This window comes from Heterodontus francisci, chromosome 1 (assembly GCF_036365525.1).
Source record: "Heterodontus francisci isolate sHetFra1 chromosome 1, sHetFra1.hap1, whole genome shotgun sequence".
Lineage (NCBI taxonomy): Eukaryota > Metazoa > Chordata > Chondrichthyes > Heterodontiformes > Heterodontidae > Heterodontus > Heterodontus francisci.
Window position 1 is genome coordinate 134,711,888 of NC_090371.1, and position 24,610 is coordinate 134,736,497.

At 44.9% G+C, this 24,610-nt stretch overlaps 1 protein-coding gene across 2 annotated transcripts in view; it reads right to left on the reverse strand.

The window, feature by feature from the left end:
• Positions 1-6,355: 6,355 nt before the first annotated feature.
• Positions 6,356-24,610, reverse strand: part of tmem33 (transmembrane protein 33) — a 60,949-nt gene continuing 42,694 nt past the window's right edge. For both annotated transcript variants that reach the window (XM_068036264.1, XM_068036256.1), the window contains exons 6-8: positions 12,305-12,438; positions 12,046-12,129; positions 6,356-7,740 (exon numbers count right to left, since the gene is read on the reverse strand). In XM_068036264.1, the coding sequence (XP_067892365.1) occupies positions 7,611-7,740; positions 12,046-12,129; positions 12,305-12,438 (348 nt within the window). In that variant the 3' untranslated portion in view covers positions 6,356-7,610. The remainder of the gene's footprint in view (positions 7,741-12,045; positions 12,130-12,304; positions 12,439-24,610) is intronic.

The following is a 24,610-nucleotide window of genomic DNA, read 5'->3' on the forward strand; positions in this document are numbered from 1 at the left end:
ATGGTATAGGGCATAACAATACTAGCATGGATAGAGAATTGGTTAGCTAACAGGAAACAGAGAAGAGGCATAAATGGGCCATTTTCTGGTTGGTAAGATGTAACTAGTAGAGTGCCACAGGAATCAGTGCTGGGGCCTCAGCTATTTACAATCTATATCAATGACTTGGATGAATGGTTGTTAAATTTGCTGATTACAAAAAGATAGGTTTGAGAGTAAGCTGTGAAGATGACATAAGGAGCTGAATTTTACTAGCCCTCCAGCGTCGAGGGACATGGCGGGGGGGGGGGGGGGGGGGGGGAAGAGGGGTAAAGGCCTGCACAGGTTAGGAAAAAGAACCCGACCGAACCACAGCAGACCCAAGCCCAACCTGGCCCGAGTCCCTCCGATTTTGCCCCAAGCACAACCCCACCCGAGCCCGACTATCCCTTTACTTTACTTATCTTCCGACTCGGAACCTCCAGTGCACATGTGATGACATCATAGTGACGTCACTCGCTCACTGCGCAGACTCAGTTTCGTCGCGGACTCTCAGCTCAGGTAAGTTTTTTAATTTCAATGCTTACCAGCAGGGCATTTACCGTGTATGTCTGGCCGGACCCGAGCCCGAAAGCCGGAACCGGAAAAGGGGCCTGACCCAACCCGAAACGTCGTCGGGTCCCTTCGGGTCTTGGGGGTGGGGGAGTGGGGGGGGCAAGAGTCTGGAAAATTTTTATGGGAGAGCCCCGAGGCCCGCCACGCCCCCGAGAAGGCTCCACCGCATTTTACCGGCAGCGGGGCCTTCATTTGCCTAATAAAATGTATGCTAATTAACTTATCTGGACTGGGTTGCCATCCCACACTGATATTCCAGCCAGTGACCGGAATTCCTGCAACTTCCGATCCCCATTTGGGGATTCAAGGCGAGACACTGGTGGGGAGGAGGGAGGAGTTTAATTTTCAGGTCACTGGGGGACAGAATGGAGGAAACTTACTCCATTGGCTGAGGAATGGTGGGAAGGGGTTGAAGGACAAAGATCATAAAGTTTGGGGGTGAAAGGTCAGGACTGGCAAAAATGTTTTTTCTAGGGGGTTGGAGAGAGGGAAATAAATTTATTGGTTTATGATTGGGGTGGGGGTGGGTGGGTGGAAGAGGAATTTTGATATAAATTAAAGATAACGGTCACTTTAAAAATTCAAATTGCCGTTAAGGGTTTGCAGGGTGGCGCCAGCCGCCATTGCCAGTTACATGAGCCCCCACATAAAATCTTGCAAGGGCTCAGCGAGGGCAGATCCACGCGGGCAGACTGCATAGATCAGAGCGTACTGTCACGATTTGCACTGTGCTCATAAAAGGGCAGCACAGTGGCACAGTGGTTAGCACCGCAGCCTCACAGCTCCAGCAACCCGGGTTCAATTCTGGGTACTGCCTGTGTGGAGTTTGCAAGTTCTCCCTGTGTCTGCGTGGGTTTCTGCCAGGTGCTCCGGTTTCCTCCCACAGCCAAAAGACTTGCAGGTTGATAGGTAAATTGGCCATTATAAATTGCCCCTAGTATAGGTAGGTGGTAGGGGAATATAAGAACAGGTGAGGATGTGGTAGGAATATGGGATTCGTGTAGGATTAGTATAAATGGGTGGTTAATGGTCGGCACAGACTCAATGGGCTGAAGGGCCTGTTTCAGTGCTGTATCTCTAAATCTAAAAAAAAAATTCAGCCCAAGGAGTCTGCAAAGGGATAGATAGGTGTTAAATGAGTGGGCAAAGATTTGGCAGATGGAGTACAATGTGGGAAAGTGCAAACTTGTCCACTTTGGCAGTAAGAGAAAAGCAATATATTATTTAAATGGAGATTGCAGAACTCTGAGATGCAGAGGGATCTGGATGTCCTAGTACACAAAACACAATAAGTTAGTATGCAGATACAGCAAGTGATTAAGGCGGCAAATGCAATGTTGTCACTTATTGCAAGGGAAATGGAATATAAAAGTAGAGATGTTTTGCCACAGTTGTACAGAGCATTGGTGAGACCACATCTGGAGTATTGTGTACAGTTTTGGTCTCCTTAGTTAAGAAACAATATAATTGCATTGGAAGCAGTTCAGAGAAGGTTCACTCGACTGATTCCTGGAATGAGAGCATTAGCTCATGAGGAAAGATTGCAAAGGTAGGGCCTGTATTCATTGGAGTTTAGAAGGATGGGGGGTAATCTTATTGAAACATAAAAAATCCTGAGGGGACTTAACAGGGTGGATGTTGAAAGGATGTTTCTCCTTGTGGGAGACTAAAATTAGGGTCATGAGTCTGTGGAACTCTGTTCCCCGGAGAGTGGTGGAGGCAGGGTCATTAAATGTTTTTAAGGCAGAGGTAGACAGATTCTTAACAAGGGAGTCAAAGGGTATCGGGGTTAGGCAGGAAACTGGCGTTGAGTCCACAAACAGATCAGCCATGATCTTATGAAATGGCGGAGCAGGCTTGAGGGGCCAAATGGACTTCAATGTCCATCACCAAGAATGGCTCGGTAGCACCACTACTAACTGAGCTGGCCGAGTCCTAAAGGACATAGCTGCTAGACTGGGTCTGCGGCAGGTGGTGGGGGAACCAACACGAGGGAAAAACATACTTGACCTCGTCTTCACCAATCTGCCTGCCGCAGATGCTTCTGTCCATGACAGTATTGGTAGGAGTGACCACCACACAGTCCTTGTGGAGACGAAGTCCTGCCTTCACATTGAGGATACAGTCAATCGTGTTGTGTGGCACTATCACCGTGCTAAATGGGATAGATTTCGAACAGATCTAGCAATGCAAAACTGGGCATCCATGAGGCGCTGTGGGCCATCAGCAGCAGCAGAATTGTACTCAACCACAATCTGTAACCTCATGGCCTGGTTCAATGAAAAGTGCTGGAGGGCATGCCAGGAGCAGCACCAGGCATACCTCAAAATGAGGTGTCAACCTGGTGAAGCTACAACCCAGAACTACTTGCATGCCAAACTGCGTAAGCTGCATGCGATAGACAGAGTTAAGCGATCCCATAACCAACGGATCAGATCTAAGCTCTGCAGTCCTGCCACATCCAGCCGTGAATGGTGGTGGACAACTAAACAACTAACTGGAGGAGGTGGCTCCACAAATATCCCCATCCTCAATGATGGGGGAGCCCAGCACATCAGTGCAAAAGATAAGGCTGAAGCATTTGCAACAATCTTCAGCCAGAAGTGCCGAGTTGATGGTCCATCTCGGCCTCCTCCTGAACTCCCCAGCATCACAGATGCCAGACTTCAGCCAATTCGATTCACTCCGCGTGATATCAAGGAACGACTGAAGGCACTGGATACTGCAAAAGCTATGGGCCCTGACAATATTCCGACAATAGTACTGAAGACCTGTGCTCCAGAACTTGCCGCACCCCTAGCCAAGCTGTTCCAGTACAGCTACAACACTGGCATCTACCCTGCAATGTGGAAAATTGCCCAGGTTTGTCCTGTACACAAAAAGTAGGACAAGTCCAACCCGGCCAATTAATGCCCCATCAGCCTACTCTCAATCATCAGTAAAGTGACGGAAGGTGTCATCAACAGTGCCATCAAGCGGCACTTGCTTAGCAATAACCTGCTCAGTGAAGCTCAGTTTGGGTTCCACCAGGGCCACTCAGCTCCTGACCTCATCACAGCCTTGGTTCAAACATGGAACAAAGGAGCTGAACTCAAGAGGTGAGGTGAGAGTGACTGCCCTTGACATCAAAGCAGCATTTGACCGAGTATGGCATCAAGGAGCCCTAGCAAAACAGAGGTCAATGGGAATCAGGGGGAAAACCCTCTGCTGGTTGGAATCATACCTAGCGCAAAGGAAGATGGTTGTAGTTGTTGGAGGTCAATCATCTGAGCTCCAGGATATCACTGCAGGAGTTCCTCAGGGTAGTGTCCTAGGCCCAACCATCTTCAGCTGCTTCATCAATGACCTTCCTTCAATCATAAAGTCAGAAGTGGGGATGTTCGCTGATGATTGCACAATGTTCAGCACCATTCGTGACTCCTCAGATCCTGAAGCAGTCCGTGTTGAAATGCAGCAAGACCTGGACAATATCCAGGCTTGGGCTAATAAGTGGCAAGTAACATTCGTGCCACACAATGTTACACGCAATGACCATCTCCAACAAGAGAATCTAACCATCTCCCCATGACACTAAACGGCATTACCATCGCTGAATCCCCCACTATCAACATCCTAGGGGCTACCATTGACCAGAAACTGAACTGCAGTAGCCATATAAATAGCATGGCTACAAGAGCAGGTCAGAGGCTAGGAATCCTGAGGCGAGTAACTCACCTCCTGACTCCCCAAAGCCTATCCACCATCTACAAGGCACAAGTCAGGTGTGTGATGGAATACTCTCCACTTGCCTGGATGGGTGCAGCTCCAACAACACTCAAGAAGCTCGACACCATCCAGGACAAAGCAGCCCACTTGATTGGCACCCCATCTACAAACATTCACTCGCTCCACCACTGACGCACAGTAGCAGCAGTGTGTACCATCTACAAGATGCACCAAGGCTCCTTAGACAGCACCTTTCAAACTCGCGACCTCTACCAACTAGAAGGACAAGGGCAGCAAATACATGGGAACACCACCACCTGCACATTCCCCTCCAAGTCACACACCATCCTGACTTGGAACTATATCGCCATTCCTTCACTGTTGCTGGGTCAAAATCCTGGAACTCCCTTCCTAACAGCACTGTGGGTCTACCTACCCCAAATGGACTGCAGCGGTTCAAGAAGGCAGCTCACCACCACTTCTCAAAGGCAATTAGGGCAGGGCAATAAATGCTGGCATAGCCAGTGACCCCCACATCCTATGAATGAATTAAAAAAAAGGCCTACTCCTGCTCCTAGTTCGTATGTGGCAGCAAAGATGCAATTTTTTACCATGGAATTATTAATTTTGTTCACAAATAAAGATCACTTTGAAACTCAATTACAATTCCGATAGTCCACTGTGTATTTTAGTTAATCTGTATATGAACTATTCCCAGCTATTTATATTCTATGGGTCATTTGTGTACAGTATTGGTATCCTTATTTATGGAAGGATGTAAATGCATTGGAAGCAGTTCAGAGGTTTACTCGACTAATAGCTGGAATGGGTGGATTGTCTTATGAGGATAGGTTGGACGGTCTAGGCTTGTATCTGCTGGAGTTTCCAAGAGCAAGAGGCGACTTGATTGAAGCATACAAGATCCTGAGGGATCCTGATAGGGTGGATGCGAAAAGGATCTGTCCCCGTATTGTACAATCTACTGTCTAAAACTAAGGCGTTTAAGATAGATGCGCAGAAATTTTTCTTTGAGGGTTGTGAATCTTTGGAACACTCTTCCTCAAATGGTGGTGTAAGTAGAGTCTTTGAATATTTTTCAGGCAGAAGTAGATAGATTCTTGATAAGTAAGGGGGTGAAAGGTTATCGGGGGTAGGAGGGAAGGTTACAATCAGATCAGCCATGATCTTGCTGAATGGCGGAGCAGGCTCAAGGGGCTGAGTGGCTGCTCCTGCTCCTAATTCATATGTTTGTATGTATAAGTGATAATACTAGTGCGGTGTGAGGATGGCAGTTACTGAGATGCACATATGCATGGACAGTTTCTTGAGTTGATAAGGTCAACTGAAAACATAAACAAAGAAGCTGCTCCAAGCTAAGTCATGCAAATCGCTCACACCATCTCTCAATTACACCACAGTCCTACAACCACATGGTACGAGACAGAGAGCCAAGATAATGCCTCCAACTGCAAGATTGAAAACTTATGCTTTAGCAATGTAATTTCATCACATATTACTAACTTGTAAAACTCTTTAGTGCTCAGATTTTTTAAATGAGCATTATTTTAAAGTAACACCAGTTGGAAAATCTAGGCAATGATGTTTGGCTACATAACTGCCTTAGCAGAGTCAGCTTAGTACCATGAGGATTCATTTTACCTGTAGTGCAGGGAAATACTAAAGCTTCTAAATGTAACTAAATTCTATAGATGTGAGCACTCTCTAATGGAGGGAAGTCTGAGGTATCTGAACAAGCCAGTGAGGCAAGAGATTTAAAGAACAGCAGGTCTGAATACTATTCTGTGCTCAAAACATCCAAGGTAAAGTAGTTTAAATAATCAAATTATGAAATATGTAATCTTTATTATTGTATTAATAAATCTGTGATGCAATATCCAATAACTGGTAACATTTCACTAAATTTAGTCAGTACTGGTTCAGTAGAAAAACTTTCTATATCTGATTTCGCTGACAGAAGACATGACGACAGGAAAACTGAAATGTGTTAATGACAATATGGAACTCTTGACTATAAAATAAACCAGAAGAGCGCAAGAATATTTATATCACATGCTAGTAGTTGGATTATTGAAAATAATACAGCCACTTTAGTGATATGCTTTATTAGGTACAGGAACTTCAGTCAATAAAATTTCCTACAATACAGAGCAAGGACAACAGAACAGAAATCTAAAAAAAACTAATACCACACAACAGTATCACAGTCATTCTTGCATTTGTAGGGATGAGAAATTGGTTCCATAAATATTTGGTTTGCAAAGTATGAAACTTCAAACATAATTTACAAAAAGTTTATTTTTAAATTTACTAGCTAATTTAGCTTGAATTTCATTATTGTGAACATTCTGTACCAATACAGGTTCTCACAGGAAAGATGAAAAGATTTGCCAACTATAAAGGAATCATTTCAGTGCAATCACTGGGATAAAGTTACATGCATTAAAGATAATATACATCATTCAAATATTGAAAATCTGCCATAAATCAACATTCGATCTTTTTCAGGAAGATAATGTGAAACACTTTACCTAACACATTTCAGGATCCATTCGGAGAGGCTGGAAGTGCTCAATGCCCAGTTTATATTACATATTTTATTCTGCAATGACCCCAGCACAAAATGTAGCTCATACTCTAGTAATATTTACCTCAGAGTGTTATCATAATCTGACTCTTAATTCATGCCAGTCCAAAGTAATTCTGGTAAGCTTGTCGACTGGGAATTCTGCTTAACTGGCAAATAGACATCTTAGTAGAGTGCAACACTGCATCCAATTTCAGTTTATTGGTGCTTGATTTTGCACATAGCACTTCAGGGTGCACAGAGTCTTTGATCTGTAACCCAGACACTCAGTCAATTGAAAAACCATATTCTAACCAGGTACCAGTACCTGAGGTCACTCTAGGTACAAACAACAAAATATATCATGAACATCCAACAGGTGCACAAGACCTTTGGTGACATCTTCCTTCTTTCCCTATGTTCACTAAATATTGAGTTGACCATCATTATCTAATTACATCATTTTTTTTTTTTAAAAGCCAATACTAACATTTTAGCTGTCCAATATCTTAGCTGACCATCTCAGTTAAGCAATTTAACAAAAAACTTTTAAAACTGAATTTCAGTTTTGTTTCAGTCTACAAGATAAAATCTCATATGAAAGAGGTCTTTACAAAAATACAGAGGCTTTTGGAATATATCTGGGATTGACAGCAACTAACATGGATACCACTTGCTCAGCATATTTATTCATCTTTCACACAGGATTTGTTGTTTGCAGCTCACTTCAGTTTGCGGTGGGAGCCAACCGGCTTACAAAAGAAATACAGTTAAGACACATGTTTCGCAAAAATCCCGGGCAGACAGGCTTCATGATTAAATGCTGCAACAGCATTCTCAGCTCTGAAAAGAGAGTTCTGCATACCAAACACAATTGAGAGAATTAGAAACAGCTTAGGAAGGATTCAGGATTATTTTTTAAGTTATATAATTAACAAAAGCTAACAGCAAGGACTAGAAAAAGTTCAGATAAGAGCTTGCTTCCAACTTTAACAGTTACTCCTCTGCAAGAATGTCTCCTATGAGTGTAAAATAAATAAAAAGTGATGGGTATGAGGAGGTACATTTTACCTTTTGATAATAGAAACGCAGGGTAGTGGAGGCTAATCACACCCAAAGAGCGAATGCGTTCAGGTGTGGATAAAATTGGCGTAGGGAACATATAAAGACAGAAACCCTCTCTCAATCTAAACCGAGCTGTCCATTTCAAAGCAACTGATAGCAGGACAAGATCTACAGGGTACTAACTGTCTACTGAGGTAGTATGGGCTGAGGTTAGAAACAGGAGAGGTGAGGTCACCCTGTTGGGAGTCTTTTATAGACCTCCAAATAGTTCCAGAGATGTAGAGGAAAGGATAGCGAAGATGATTCTCGACAGGGGCGAGAGTAACAGGGTAGCTGTTATGGGGGACTTTAACTTTCCAAATATTGATTGGAAATACTATAGTTCGAGTACTTTAGATGGGTCAGTTTTTGTCCAGTGTGTGCAGGAGGGTTTTCTGACACAGTATGTAGACAGGCCAACCAGGGGCGATGCCACATTGGATTTGGTACTGGGTAATGAACCCGGCCAGGTGTTAGATTTAGATGTAGGTGAGCACTTTGGTGATAGTGATCACAATTCGGTTAGGTTTACCTTAGCGATGGGCAGGGACAGGCATATACCGCAGGGCAAGAATTATAGCTGGGGGAAAGGAAATTATGATGCGATTAAGCAAGATTTAGGATGCGTAGGATGGGGAAGGAAACTGCAGGGGATGGGCACAATCGAAATGTGGAGCTTATTCAAGGAGCAGCTACTGCGTGTCCTTGATAAGTATGTACCTGTCAGGCAGGGAGGAAGTTGTCGAGCAAGGGAGCCTTGGTTTAATAAAGAAGTTGAAGCGCTTGTCAAGAGGAAGAAGGAGGCTTATGTTAGGATGAGACGTGAAGGCTCAGTTAGGGCGCTTGAGAGTTACAAGCTAGCCAGGAAGGATCTAAAGGGAGAGCTAAGAACAGCAAGGAGAGAACACGAGAAGTCATTGGCGGATAGGATCAGGGAAAACCCTAAGGCTTTCTATAGGTATATCAGGAATAAAAGAATGACTAGAGTTAGATTAGGGCCAATCAAGGATAGTAGTGGGAAGTTGTGTGTGGAATCAGAGGAGATAGGGGAAGCATTAAATGAATATTTTTCGTCAGTATTTACAGTGGAGAAAGAAAATGCTGTTGAGGAGAATACTGAGATTCAGGCTACTAGGCTAGATGGGATTGAGGTTCACAAGGAGGAGGTGTTAGCAATTTTGGAAAGTGTGAAAATAGATAAATCCCCTGGGCCAGATGGGATTTATCCTAGGATTCTCTGGGAAGCTAGGGAGGAGATTGCAGAGCCTTTGTCCTTGATCTTTATGTCGTCATTATCGACAGGAATAGTGCCGGAAGACTGGAGGATAGCAAATGTTGTCCCCTTGTTCAAGAAGGGGAGTAGAGACAGCCCTGGTAATTATAGACCTGTGAGCCTTACTTCGGTTGTGGGTAAAATGTTGGAAAAGGTTATAAGAGACAGGATTTATAATCATCTTGAAAAGAATAAGTTCATTAGCGATAGTCAGCACGGTTTTGTGACAGGTAGGTCGTGCCTCACAAACCTTATTGAGTTTTTCGAGAAGGTGACCAAACAGGTGGATGAGGGTAAAGCAGTGGATGTGGTGTATATGGATTTCAGTAAGGCATTTGATAAGGTTCCCCACGGTAGGCTATTGCAGAAAATACGGAAGTATGGGGTTGAAGGTGATTTAGAGCTTTGGATCAGAAATTGGCTAGCTGAAAGAAGACAGAGGGTGGTGATTAATGGCAAATGTTCATCCTGGAGTTTAGTTACTAGTGGTGTACCGCAAGGTTCTGTTTTGGGGCCACTGCTGTTTGTCATTTTTATAAATGACCTGGAAGAGGGTGTAGAAGGGTGGGTTAGTAAATTTGCGGATGACACTAAGGTCGGTGGAGTTGTGGATAGTGCCGAAGGATGTTGTAGGGTACAGAGGGACATAGATAGGCTGCAGAGCTGGGCTGAGAGATGGCAAATGGAGTTTAATGCGGAAAAGTGAGAGGTGATTCACTTTGGAAGGAGTAACAGGAATGCAGAGTACTGGGCTAATGGGAAGATTCTTGGTAGTGTAGATGAACAGAGAGATCTTGGTGTCCAGGTACATAAATCCCTGAAAGTTGCTACCCAGGTTAATAGGGCTGTTAAGAAGGCATATGGTGTGTTAGCTTTTATTAGTAGGGGGATCGAGTTTCGGAGCCACGAGGTCATGCTGCAGCTGTACAAAACTCTGGTGAGACCGCACCTGGAGTATTGCGTGCAGTTCTGGTCACCGCATTATAGGAAGAATGTGGAAGCTTTGGAAAGGGTGCAGAGGAGATTTACTAGGATGGAGGGAAGGTCTTACGAGGAAAGGCTGAGGGACTTGAGGTTGTTTTCATTGGAGAGAAGGAGGAGGAGAGGTGACTTAATAGAGACATATAAGATAATCAGAGGGTTAGATAGGGTGGATAGTGAGAGTCTTTTTCATCGGATGGTGATGGCAAACACGAGGGGACATAGCTTTAAGTTGAGGGGTGATAGATATAGGACAGATGTTAGAGGTAGTTTCTTTACTCAGAGAGTAGTAGGGGCGTGGAACGCCCTGCCTGCAACAGTAGTAGACTCGCCAACTTTAAGGGCATTTAAGTGGTCATTGGATAGACATATGGATGAAAATGGAATAGTGTAGGTCAGATGGTTTCACAGGTCGGCGCAACATCGAGGGCCGAAGGGCCTGTACTGCGCTGTAACATTCTAATTCTAATTTACACTCAATGAAATAAAGACGATGCTAATCCTCAATTATGGAATTGGATACAGCACTCAGGAATTTCAGATACGAGTATTCTACAAGTAACCATTACTCACAGGAATGATAAAAATTTCCGGCACAGAAGGAGACCATTGTGTGCTTTTTGTCTGTAATAGTTGAAAAATAACTATTTCTCCACCCCCCCACCAATTCCACTTTTCAGATCTTGGTGCATAGCCTTTCAAGTGCATATCCAAGTACATTTTAAAATGTGATGAGGGTTTCTGCCTCTATCACCCTTTCAGTCAGTGAGTTCCAGACACCGACTATCACCTGGTGAAAGAAAATTCTCAACTTCACTCTCATCCTCTACCATTACTTAAAATCCAAGGCCCCTGGTGATTGACACCTCTCAATGGAAATAGAGTGGACAGGAAGGACCTATCTCGGTTCCTCATTATTTTATACATGCCAATTCAATCTCCCTTCAGCCTCCTTTGTTCCAAAGAAAACAACCCAATCTTTCCTCATACTTCAAATTCTCCATTCCTGGCAACATCCTCATAAATCTCTTCTGTGCCCCCACTAGTGTGATCACATCCTTCCTGTAATGTGGCAAGTAGAACTGTATGCAGTACTCTAGCTGCAGCCTAACTAATGTTTTAGATACTTCAAGCATAACCTGCTCTTACATTCAATCCCTCAGCTAACAAAGGAAAATATCCTGTATGCTTCTTAAACACCTTATCTACCTGTCCTGGTAACTTCAGGGATCTGTGGGCATGCATTCCAAGGTTCCTCTGTTTTTCTACACTTCTCAGTATCCTACCAATTATTGTGTAGCCCCCTGCCTTGTTTGCCTTCCCCAAATGCACTACCTCACACTTGTCCAGATGGAATTCCATTTGCCACTTTTCTGCCCACCTGATCAGTCCATTAATATTTTTCTACAGTCTACAGCTTTCTTCCTATCCAACCACACAGCCAGTTTTTGGATCATTGCAAACTTCTTAATCATGCCCTCTACATTTAAGTCTAAATCATTGATATACACCATGAAGGGCAAGGGACCTGATAAGGAGTACTCTGGAAGAATAGTCAGCAGTAATATCGCTATTCCTAAAAAGCCAGAGTTTGTAACAGTGTTACAGTTGGCACTTTTAGATCAGGGTCAGAGATATTTTACAGTGAATCTAACTATTAGCGGTATATTTTGTACATGTGCACCTGAAAAATCAATTTTTATGTTTAAATATTTTACAGCAAGCCCAGGGATTGATTTCAGTTTAGATTAGTATTTGCAAAATCTTTAGCCAATTCATCTGTAAAAACACTAAAAATGCTTACCGGCAGTAGGGATTTCTGAGAGAGGAGTATCGGAGTACAAGAAATCGGTAGTAAATGAAAGGCTGCAGCAAGCTTCCATTGCCACTTTAAAAGTGGAAGAATACAAAATGATTACACAGTACTTCATCCATCCCAACTGTTTATTTCCATATTACACATCATATATGCAAATAGCTCGACTGTTCAAATAGCAAATGGACTTTTAATTTAAATTTACAGAGGCAAAAGTATCCAGATAGGCCTACTTAAGATACATTACCTTAAAAGCATAAAGACTGTGGCTGGCATCAGAAAAATTTCATTGCAGGCAATAAACTTCAAAATATTCTGCTGATTGGCTGAAATTTTATCCAAGATGGATCTCAGAAAAGCCAAACTGGCTGGACCCAGGATCTGAAAGGAAAGAAACGGAACAATGAAAGAATACTGATTGCAGGCCCACTTAATTGTTGGCTGGATATGGAAGCTTGAAGCCAATTTAAACAGCATGAAATGACTGCCCCAACTCCACCCAAAAGATGTGAAAACAGAGCAGATGCTGCTGGTAGTCAGATCTCTTTAGGTAATTTCTCTCAATATCCAATAATCAGTCAATATAAATTTGGGACAAATGCAAAATACTGCAGATGCTGGAAATCTGAAATAAAAACAGAAAATGTTGTAAATAGCAGGTCTGGCAGCATCTGTGGAGAGTGAAACAGAGTTTATGTTTCAGGTCAACGACCTTTCATCATAACTGATGTTTCTGATGAAAGGTCATTGACCTGAAAGGTTCAATCTGTTTCTCTCCACAGATGTTGACAGACTTGCTGAGTATTTTCAGCATTGTTTTATTGTAAATTTGGGTCTGCCTTTGATGCTTCTTGGGTTCAGTGGCATCAATCGGTTCTATAAATCAGACATTTCCAAACCAAGGGGACAAAGAGGATGCTAGCTGTAATTTACTGATAGGGATTGGCTGCAATACACATTTTTCCATTGATAGTGCTGTAGCCCTCCCCTCACTGTCAGCACAATTCGAGACTCTCCAAAACTGAGGGAACTCCTGCATTCAAACACCAGCCTACAGGCATTTTCAATACTCCTTAGTTTAAATGTGTTTTGTTCAGTTTTAAAAAAAGGTTGCCTTCTGTTCTGTACCTCTGTGCAGTATAAATTTATTTTTCAAGTGTTCATGAGATCTAGGGTCCCGCTGCAGGAGAAATAAATAAATAGTGCACCCACCCCCCCAACAACCCACATGTTGCTCCTCCAAAATTACCCAACAATTCATTACTCTTTCTAACCTCAAACCACCTGACACCAGACCCAGTGAATTTGCTTCGTTACCGGAAATCCATCGGAACTGCTCAAGCTTTGCTGGTGTTACTTCACCAGAAGTGGGGTATATGCTACACTTCCGGCAAAGCAACGCCTACGAGGCGGAGCAGATTCAAGCAATTTCCTGGCCACTGTTCCAATGATATGATTTTATTTCACAAAAATCAGAAGTGTAAGGATACAGGATTAAAGCAGTTAAAGTGATGAAACTGCTGAAATATGCTTGGTTACAAGCTATATTTAACCAACGAGAATTATGCAAAAATACTGTTTCTTAAAAAGAGAGCAGGCATGGACCATGAATGTATTTAAATAGTTTCAGCAAAAACAGATTGGGAACCTTTGCATTCTGTAAATCCTCATGTTGTGGAGTTGACTCACACTGTTCAATATCTACTTATATAATAGTGTAACCCAGGGGTTGTAACAATATATCCCCTTGAAATCTAAACTGAACATTGTAACATTTTCATTCACCCTTTCATGTTTCTCTAATCTTTCAGCAGACTGATTTTTTTTTACACTTTTAGTGCAACTAGGCCAGAAGAAAATATTAAGTTGACAGCAAGTGAACATAAAAGCAGCAGTAGTTATGATCAGGCTCACTGAATTCAACCAGTGCAACTTGTCATCACATAATTTACAAAATAATGAATACGCTATTCTTCCCCACATCGGTGGGTTATCTCGCTTAGCTTTTACAAGATTAACTTGTAACTGCTCCTCTGCATCCTAATCTGCTCAGTCTGGGTGAAAGCCTGCCTTAGCAGCTCTCAGTTCAAAAAGCTATTAGTGTACATTTCTATCTATCTGTTTTATCCTCCTGTGCTTGTAATCAGAAAATATGACAACACTTGCGAAGTGCAGATAAATGCATATTTGGTTATTCTAAAGTCACGACTTAGCTGGCAATGGTAACTTCTGTTATGCTTGGGCAAGGTCTGTATAGACCACTTTGTTGGCATGTATGCGATTTGGATATGAGTGTTTTAGCCTAACTGGATAGGAAATCCTTTGAATAGCTCTTTAAACCTTTTAGGCAGAAACTCAATATGATTAATAGAATAAATGCTGCAGCTGCCACATGCAAGATTACAAAAGACGGAGGTTGAGGGGGGACCTGATTGACGTGTACAAAATCATGAGAGGTACAGACAGGGTGGATAGCAAGAAGCTTTTTCCCCCAGAGTGGGGGATTCAATTACTAGGGGTCACGAGTTCAAAGTGAGAGGAAAAAAGTTTAGGGGGGATATGCGTGGAAAGTTCTTTGCGCAGAGGGTGGTGGGTGCCTGGAACGCGTTGCCAGCAGAGGTGGTAGACGCGGGCACGATAGCGTCTTTTAAGATGTATCTAGACAGATACATGAATGGGCAGGAAGCAAAGAGATACAGACCCTTAGATAATAGGCGACAGGTTTAGATAGAGGATCTGGATCGGCGCAGGCTTGGAGGGCCGAAGGACCTGTTCCTGTACTGTAATTTTCTTTGTTCTTTGTACCCCCACTCAAGAGTTAAAACATGCAATACCTAACTGGGAATATATTCACCAAGCCAAAGCCAACATGAATAATTCCCTACCAATATTACTCAATTGTGCTGCCTGAGAAGTTAGTGAAGGAAGCGCATTAATAAAATAAGACTTGACCATCCTAATTCCCCTCTACCTATAGAAGGAGGGAAGATACATCAGGAAGAGAATGAATAAGCTATATTTTTGTTTTCCTTTTCAATGAATAAAACTCATATTCGAAGTCCAGCTTAGTTAAATATTTGCGAGACATTCAAAACCCAACCAAGCACTTCATTTTCACCTTCAGTGCTCACAGCAGAACTTCACAGGCTGGTAATGACAATCGGAAAATCAAGTACACATTGCCCATGATCTTTTGATCAGCAGCTGTCCAATTTTCCAATATGCACTCAACATGTGAAATTGGGACAGCTGAAGATTATTATACTATCATACTCCAAGTTATCCAACTAACAAGATCATGCAATGGAGCAATTCAATTGAATACAGGAACATAGCATTAATTTGACACAAATGAAGCAAGTTTTCTATCCAGCATTCATTTCCCACCCTAGCTGTTTCACTGGCTGTCACTTCAGAATGCAATTAACTGTCAGTCAACTGCACTGGTATGGGACTGGAGTCACATTTAGGCTAGACTGGGTTAGGTTGGCAGGTTTCCTTCCTTAAAGGACATCAGTGAACCAATTGGCTTTTTATGACAATCTGACAGCTTCATCGGTTTGTGTCCATTTCTGCCCCTCCCCAGCTGCCTTTACTTTCTCCCATTTGAAAAGATGTCCCCACTCAAAGAAATCCAGTGAGCCAGTAGGTAGGATCATTTGCTTCCCCAGGGGCCCTTGGGTACTGACGGGGGGATGCAGCGTGAATGCTGGCATAAGACTGGCACATGTAGTGACTGTAATGGCCAGTTATGATTTGAAACCCCACATTCTGCCAAACTACAGAATGCTTATTGGCAAGTTTTAGGCAAACTCAAACCGATATGTGTTTACTACAAATTTTCCCAGGTCAATTAGACAACATGACTTCAGGTGCAGATTTGAATGGGTCTAGGAAGCACAGAAGGGTTGGGGGCAGAAAACTGCATGCAATTCAAATTTAAAGGGGCAAGGCAATTAGAAGTGTCACAACAGAGAAACAAAAAGTGTTGAGAACCGTGGAACACATCTCAACCTATAAGTGGCATTTGCCAAGTCTGAAGAGGCAGGGGTCTAAGACAGGCAAAACAACAGCAAAGGAAATGAAAGACACAGGCATAAATCTGCAGAAAAAGTGATGGAATCCCCCAGCAACCAACCCCATGTTTTCTGGCTGGTGATAATGGCACTGCACAAGGTCCCTCTTGGCCAACATTGCAGTATGCTTGGAAGAGTGTGAAGTGAAGTTTCAAACCGTAACTGGCCATTACAGTCACTGCATGTGCCAGTCTTATGCCAGCATTCATGTGGCATCCCCCCCGTCAGTACCCAAGGCCCCTGGGGAAGCAAATGATCCTACCAGCAGACTGAATTTCAAGAGAAAATTAAAGGACTCCGAAAGAGCTCTCTTGCAGAATCCTAGTGTTACGGTCAAGTGAGGAGGGATCGAAGGGCTTCCCTCTTCTCCCTCTCCTTGTTTGACCGCAACAGGTTTAATTCTTTCTTAAAGTGGATGTACTGGCCAATTCAGTCGGTGTTTGATTACTTATTTGCTATGATCATAACAAGAACCAAATTGGACAGGTTTTCTTGAGTTGACAAAGAAAGAGGTTAACATTATTGTACCTAAACTGAATAAAAATACTAAACAACACGCCAACTTTCACTCACACATACACACTAGAGATGTACACACTCAAATAAGTTACACAGTGAGGAAAGGTAGATTGGTTGAGTTAGAGTCCATAAAAAAGGTATACAGTCTGTGAAGTTTGGTGATTCAGCTGGCTTCTAGATGAATTCAGTGGTCCTGAGACTTTTAGTTTGAAGAAGTGGATGACTGGCTCGGTGAGTCTCTTGGAGATAGCAATATAGATGATTCCCTCCAATGGGGTTTCAGATTGTAGCTGGAGTATGCAAAGGTGGTCAGTCAACAAAAAGGATTTGAAAGCTTTCAAGCTGAAATGGAGAGAGCGAGAGAGACTTAAGGTCTGCTCATATCAGAGTCCAGTTGCTTCTCCTGTGCTGCAGAGAAAATAAAAGCTTAAAACCAGAGGGGCTCCTCACATGACACTCAGTGATTCAATTATAGCAGTTAGCAGCATTTCTTCCTTTTGCTGCGAGAACAGGTTGTTCCTTTAAACTTCCTGGGTCTTGGTTCTTGCTGGGGACTTAGCAGACATTTCATCTCTCCCCTCGCAAGCATTGTTGGACACATTGCAAATAGGAACCAGATTTGCAAATTAGGTGATCATCTTAAGCTGAAAGGATGACTTTGCTGGCAGCTTGTATTTTTAAAATACAAGCTGAAAAAAAAAACAAATTCAGATCTCCAGTCAGTGGATTAAAGAAAATTATCATTCAACAAAACATTGTGGCGTAACACCAGTCACCCCAGAACCACCAGTCTCAACACTGAGCAACCCTCTGGCTTGATGGCAATAGGATATGCTCTCCGAATTTTACAGCTTAATGTTGAGGGCCTATCGGCTGCCAAGCAAAATCGCATTGGATGTCTTGCCACCCAACACTCCTTTGACATAATTTGCCTACAAGAGACCCATATTAGAACTGAAGGTCACTGTTACATCAAAGGCTTTGACCTATTGTGTAAGTCCCCTCATGCTAAACACAGCTATGGCACCCATGTCCGATCCGACACTGCCGATGCAGCCGCCCTGTCATCAACCATGTTCTGTGACAGAATTTGGATCGGCAGTTTCCATATTGCAAACATGTACAAGCCTCCAAGTGCCAGCTGGGAACAGCAAGTTCTGCCAACACTGCCTCACCCAGCCATCTACGTGGGAGACTTCAATGGCCTCCACGCTGACTGTGGTTACTCAGTACCTGACTGAGATGGAGAACAGCTCCTACAGTGGGCCTCCAGAAACTACTTCACCCTGATGCACAATCTCAAGCAACGTTCCATTCAGCCAGATGAGGTTGGAAATAGTCACCTAACCTGTGCTGGGTCAGTTCCCTTGATGGTCACCCTCAACAAGCACACAGTGCCTAGTCCTGGTCGACTTTCCACATAATCAACACAGGCCATCGCTCATTTAGTGGCCTTTGCCTTCCAGTCATCAACAATGCAAGGAGGATGCAATGGAACTTCTGTAGAGCAGATTGGTGAAAATACAGCGAGACCTTGGACCACATCATTGTAACTATACCTATCTTTAATTTTTTAAAATTCATTCATGGGATGTGGGCGATGCTGGCCAGGCCAGCATTTATTGCCCATCCCTAATTGCCCTTGAGAAGGTGGTGGTGAGCTGCCTTCTTGAACCACTGCAGTCCATTTGGGATAGGTATACCCACAATGCTGTTAGGAAGGGAGTTCCAGGATTTTGACCCAGCGACAGTGAAGGAACGGCGATATAGTTCCAGGTCAGGATGGTGTGTGACTTGGAGGTGAACTTGCAGGTGGTGGTGTTCCCATGTATTTGCTGCCCCTGTACTTCTAGTTGGTAGAGGTCGCAGGTTTCAAAGGTGCTGTCTAAGGAGCCTTGGTGCATTGCATCTTGTAGATGGTACACACTGCTGCCACTGTGCATCGGTGGTGGAGGGAATGAATGTTTGTAGATGGGGTGCCAATCAAGCTGGCTGCTGTGTCCTGGATGGTGTCGAGCTTCGAGAGTGTTGTTGGAGCTGCACCCAAGTGGACAGTATTCCATCACACTCCTGACTTGTGCTTTGGAGATTGTGGACAGACTTTGGGAAGTCAGGTGGTGAGTTACTCACCTCAGGATTCCAAGCCTCTGACCTGCTCTTGTAGCCATGGTATTTAGATGGCTACTCCAGTTCAGTTTCTGGTCAATGGTAGCCCCTAGGATGTTGATAGTGGGGGAATTCAGCAATGGTAATGCCGTTGAATGTCAAGGGGTGATGGTTAGATTCTCTCTTGTTGGAGATGGTTATTGCCTGGCACTTGTGTGGCGTGAATGTTACTTGCCACTTATCAGCCCAAGCCTGGATATTGTCCAGGTCTTGCTGCATTTCTACACGGACTGCTTCAGTATCTGAGGAGTCACGAATGGTGCTGAACATTGTGCAATCAGCGAACATCCCCACTTCTGACCTTATGATTGAAGGAAGGTCATTGATGAAGCAGCTGAAGATGGTTAGGCCTCGGACACTACCCTGAGGAACTCCTGCAGTGATGTCCTGGAGCTCAGATGATTGACCTCCAACAACCACAACCATCTTCCTTTGCGCTAGGTATGACTCCAGCCAGCAGAGGGTTTTCCACCCCCCGATTCCCATTGACCTCAGTTTTGCGAGGGCTCCTTGATGCCGTACTCGGTCAAATGCTGCCTTGATGTCAAGGGCAGTCACTCTCACCTCACCTCTTGAGTTCAGCTCTTTTGTCCATGTTTGAACCAAGGCTGTGATGAGGTCAGGAGCTGAGTGGCCCTGGCGGAACCCAAATTGAGCGTCACTGAGCAGGTTATTGCTGAGCAAGTGCCGCTTGATGGCACTGTTGATGACACCTTCCATCATTTTACTGATAATTGAGAGTAGGCTGATGCGGCGGTAATTGGCCGGGTTGGACTTGTTCTGCTTTTTGTGTACAGGACATAACTGGGCAATTTTCCACATTGCAGGGTAGATGCCAATGTTGTAGCTGTACTGGAATAGCTTGGCTAGGGGCGCGGCAAGTTCTGGAGCACAGGTCTTCAGGACTATTGCCAGAACATTGTCAGGGCTCATAGCTTTGCAGTAGCCAGTGCCTTCAGTCGTTTCTTGATACCACACGGAGTGAATCGAATTGGCTGAAGTCTGGCATCTGTGATGCTGGGGACTTCAGGAGGAGGTAGAGATGGATCATCAACCCGGCACTTCTGGCTGAAGATTGTTGCAAATGCTTCAGCCTTATTTTTCGCACTGATGTGCTGGGCTCCGCCATCAATGAGGATGGGAATATTTGTGGGACCACCTCCTCCAGTTAGTTGTTTAATTGTCCACCACCATTCACGGCTGGATGTGGCAGGACTGCAGAGCTTAGATCTGATCCGTTGGTTATGGGATCGCTTAGCACTGTCTATCGCATGCTGCTTACGCAGTTTGGCACGCAGACAGTCCTGTGTTGTAGCTTCACCAGGTTGACACCTCATCTTGAGGTATGCCTGTTGCCGCCCCTGGCATACCCTCCTACACTCTTCATTGAACCAGGGTTGGTCTCCTGGCTTGATGGTAATGGTAGAGTGGAGGATATGCCAGGCCATGAGGTTACAGATTGTGGTAGAGTACAATTCTGCTGCTGCTGATGGCCCACAGCGCCTCATAGATGCCCAGTTTTGCATTACTAGATCTGTTCGAAATCTATCCCATTTAGCACGGTGATAGTGCCACACAACACGACGGACTGTATCCTCAATGTGTCGGCAGGACTTCGTCTCCACAAGGACTGTGCGGTGGTCACTCCTACCAATACAGTCATGGACAGAAGCATCTGCAGCAGGCAGATTGGTGAGGACGAGGTCAAGCATGTTTTTCCCTCGTGTTGGTTCCCCCACCACCTGCCGCAGACCCAGTCTAGCAGCTATGTCCTTTAGGACCTGGCCAGCTCGGTCAGTAGTGGTGTTACCGAGCCACTCTTGGTGATGGACATTGAAGTCCCCCACCCAGAGTATATTTTGTGCCCTTGCCACCCTCAGTGCTTCCTCCAAGTGGTGTTCAACATGGAGGAGTACTGAGTAATCAGCTGAGAGAGGGCGGTAGGTGGTAATCAGTAGGAGGTTACCTTGCCCATGTTTGACCTGGTGCCATGAGACTTCATGGGGTCCGGAGCCGATGTTGAGGACTCCAAGGGCAACTCCCTCCCTACTGTATACCACTGTCCCACCACCTCTGGTGGGTCTGTCCGGTCGGTGGGACAGGACATACCTGGGGATGGTGATGGCAGTGTCTGGGACATTGTCTGTAAGGTATGATTCCGTGAGTATGACTATGTCAGGCTGTTGGTTGACTAGTCTGTGGGACAGCTCTCCCAACTTTGGCACAAACCCCCAGACGTTAGTAAGGAGGACTTTGCAGGGTCGACAGGGCTGCTGGGTCTGCCATTGTCGTTTCTGGTGCTTAGGTCCATGCCGGGTGGTCCGTCCAGTTTCATTCCTTTTATTGGCTTTGTAGCGGATAGGTACAACTGAGTGGCTTGCTAGGCCATTTCAGAGGGCATGTAAGCAGATCTTTAATATACCTGCGAAGAATTATATCAGTGCTTTTGTGGTGCCATTCACAAAGCTGCCTGCACAGCCAACCATCATGGCTACTGACCCATCTACATCCCATGCTTTGATACAGAGAGAGCAGCACTCCTAAAGGAATATGAATCATCTATTGACCACCTCAACGAGTCTTTCAACGCTGCACGCTGCGCTCGATGGGAGGATACGACAACAGGGCTCAATTTCACTTGTTGTAGTCGGAAGTCCTGGAGCCTGATTCGCCACCTTGGAACAGCCCAAAAATCACCCAGTCACCCCGAACCAACTTGCTAGGCATTTGCTCCATGTAGCGAGGACACCATTGGAAAAGAAAACAAAATGCATCATCTGTAACGAACTGAAAAAATGGCAGCAAAATACAGAACATGGCAGTCCTCATCCCTTCAAGATCACAGAATTGGAGAAAGCATCAAGGGACCTGAAATGTGGCAAAGCAGCAGGATATGACAACATTGCTCCAGAAGTCTTGAAACAACTTGGCCCCCGTGCTCGTGCCTTGCTGACTCAGTTCTGGACAAGAATCATCAGCTCAAACCCACTCCCGAAGGTGTGGCGTATAGCAAAAATCACTGCCATTCCAAAACCCGGAAAAGATCTCACACAGTTATCGACCGGTTTCATGATTTTCTGTGTGAAAGTCTTTAAGATCTATGAGCGTCTCATCCTACAAAGCATATCTCTGGAAGTAGAGACCATCCTTAATGTTGATCTAGCTGGTTTCTGTAAGGGGCGCAGCATGCGATCAGGTTCTGGCACGCATCACCTACATCGAAAATGGCTTCCAAAAGAACCTGAAGACACTGTGCTACTGGACCTCACAGCTGCCTATGATACAGTGTGGCACACTAGCCTGCTCCTAAAGCTGTCCAGAGTGCTTCCAACCTGGGTCGGGACAGTTGTTGAAACACTCCTTCGCAACAGACAATTTTGAGTCCACCTTGGACAAAGGTGAAGTGCATGGATAAGACTGGTCAACGGACAACCACAGGCCTCAGTGCTAGTCCCAACGATGTTCAACACATGCCAATGACGTCTCAAGTTCATCTATGCTAATGACATCTGTTGTGCCACAAACTCCATCCTTCTGCACTCTGGACCAGATCCTTAACAAAGACGTTACAAAATTGACGGACTACTGCAGCACATGGCATCTCAGTGAATCCTTCTAAAAGCATATTCAGTGTATTCCACCTCCACAATGCCAATGCCAAAAAGGAATTGTGTATCTGCATGGATGGTCAGAGACTAAAGCATGATCCGAGACTAAAGTATGATCCCATCACACAACATACTTGGAAGTGACTCTGGATAGGACTTTGCCCTTCCGGGAGCACAAGAAAACAGCAGCAAAAGTCAAAACTAGAAACAACCTATTAATCAAACTTGCAGGATCGAAGTGGGGCGCTGCTGCCACAATACTCCAGACCTCAGCACTTGCCCCATTGCACTCAGCAGCAGAGTACTGTGCACATGTCTGGCACAGGTCATCACACACACATCCTGTTGATACTCAGTTGAATGCAACAATGCGCATCATAACTGGAACCCTTTCACCACCCCTCCCGAGCTTCCTATCCTCATAAACATCACTCCCTCACACATCTGCCGACTGACGAAAACCCACAAGCTGGTGGAAACCATCTGTGCTGCACCTCACTTCCCACTCCATAATGACATATTCAATCCACCTACTGCCTGCCTTCCATCTCGATGCCCCATACGGAGCAACCTTCCTGAGCAAGATCTACTAGCAGAAAGCCTTTGGATCTTCCTTCTTCTTTGGCCTCTTTCTCTCAAGAGACAATGAGTAAGCGCCTGGAGGTGGTCAGTGGTTTGTGCAGCAACGCCTGGAGTGGCTATAAAGGCCAATTCTAGAGTGACAGGCACTTCCACAGGTGCTGCAGATAAAATTTGTTGTTGGGGCTGTTACACAGTTGGCTCTCCCCTTGCGCTTCTGTCTTTTTTCCTGCCAACTGCTAAGTCTCTTCGACTCGCAACACTTTAGCCCCGCCTTTATGGCTGCCCGCCAGCTCTGGCGATCACTGGCAACTGACTCCCACGACTTGTGATCAATGTCACAGGACTTCATGTCGCGTTTGCAGACATCTTTAAAGCAGAGACATGGACGGCCGGTGGGTCTGATACCAGTGACGAGCTCGCTGTACAATGCGTCCTTGAAGATCCTGCTCTCTTCCATGCGGCTCACATGGCCAAGCCAACTCAAGCGCCGCTGGCTCAGTAGGGTGTATATGCTGGGGATGTTGGCTGCCTCGAGGACTTCTGTGTTGGAGATACGGTCCTGCCACCTGATGCCAAGGATTCGCCGGAGGCAGCGAAGACGGAATGAATTGAGACATCGCTCTTGGCTGACATACGTTGTCCAGTCCTCGCTGCCGTAGAGCAAGGTACTGAGGACACAGGCCTGATACTCTCGGACTTTTGTGTTCCATGTCAGTGTGCCATTTTCCCACACTCTCTTGGCCAGTCTGGACACAGCAGTGGAAGCCTTTCCCATGCGCTTTTTGATTTCTGCATCGAGAGACAGGTTACTGGTGATAGTTGAGCCTAGGTAGGTGAACTCTTGAACCTCTTCCAGAGCGTGGTCGCCGATATTGATGGATGGAGCATTTCTGACGTCCTGTTCCATGCTGTTAGTTTTCTTGAGGCTGATGGTTAGGCCAAATTCGTTGCAGGCAACCACAATCCTGTCGATGAGTCTCTGCAGACACTCTCCAGTGTGAGATGGTAAAGCAGCATAGTCAGCAAACAGGAGTTCCCTGATGAGGACTTTCCGTACTTTGGTCTTCGCTCTTAGACGGGCAAGGTTGAACAACCTGCCTTCTGATCTTGCGTGGAGGAATATTCCTTCTTCTGAAGACTTGAACGCATGTGAGAGCAGCAGGGAGAAGATGATCCCGAACAGTGAAGGTGCGAGAACACAGCCCTGTTTCACGCCACTCAGGATAGGAAAGGGGTCTGATGAGGTGCCGCTATACAGAATTGTGCCTTTCATTTGTCATGGAATGAGTTGATGATATTTAGTAACTTTGGTGGACATCCGATCTTGGCTAGTAGTCTGAAGAGACCACGTCTGCTGACGAGGTCAAAGGCTTTGGTGAGATCAATGAAAGCAATGTAGAGGGGCATCTGTTGTTCGCGGCATTTCTCCTGTAAATGGCGAAGGGAGAATAGCATGTCAATGGTGGCTCTCTCTGCTCGAAAGCCACACTGTGCCTCAGGGCAGACACGCTCAGCCAGCTTCTGGAGCCTGTTTAAAGCGACTCGAGCGAAGACTTTCCTCACCATGCTGAGCAGGGAGATTCCACGGTAGTTGTTGCAGTC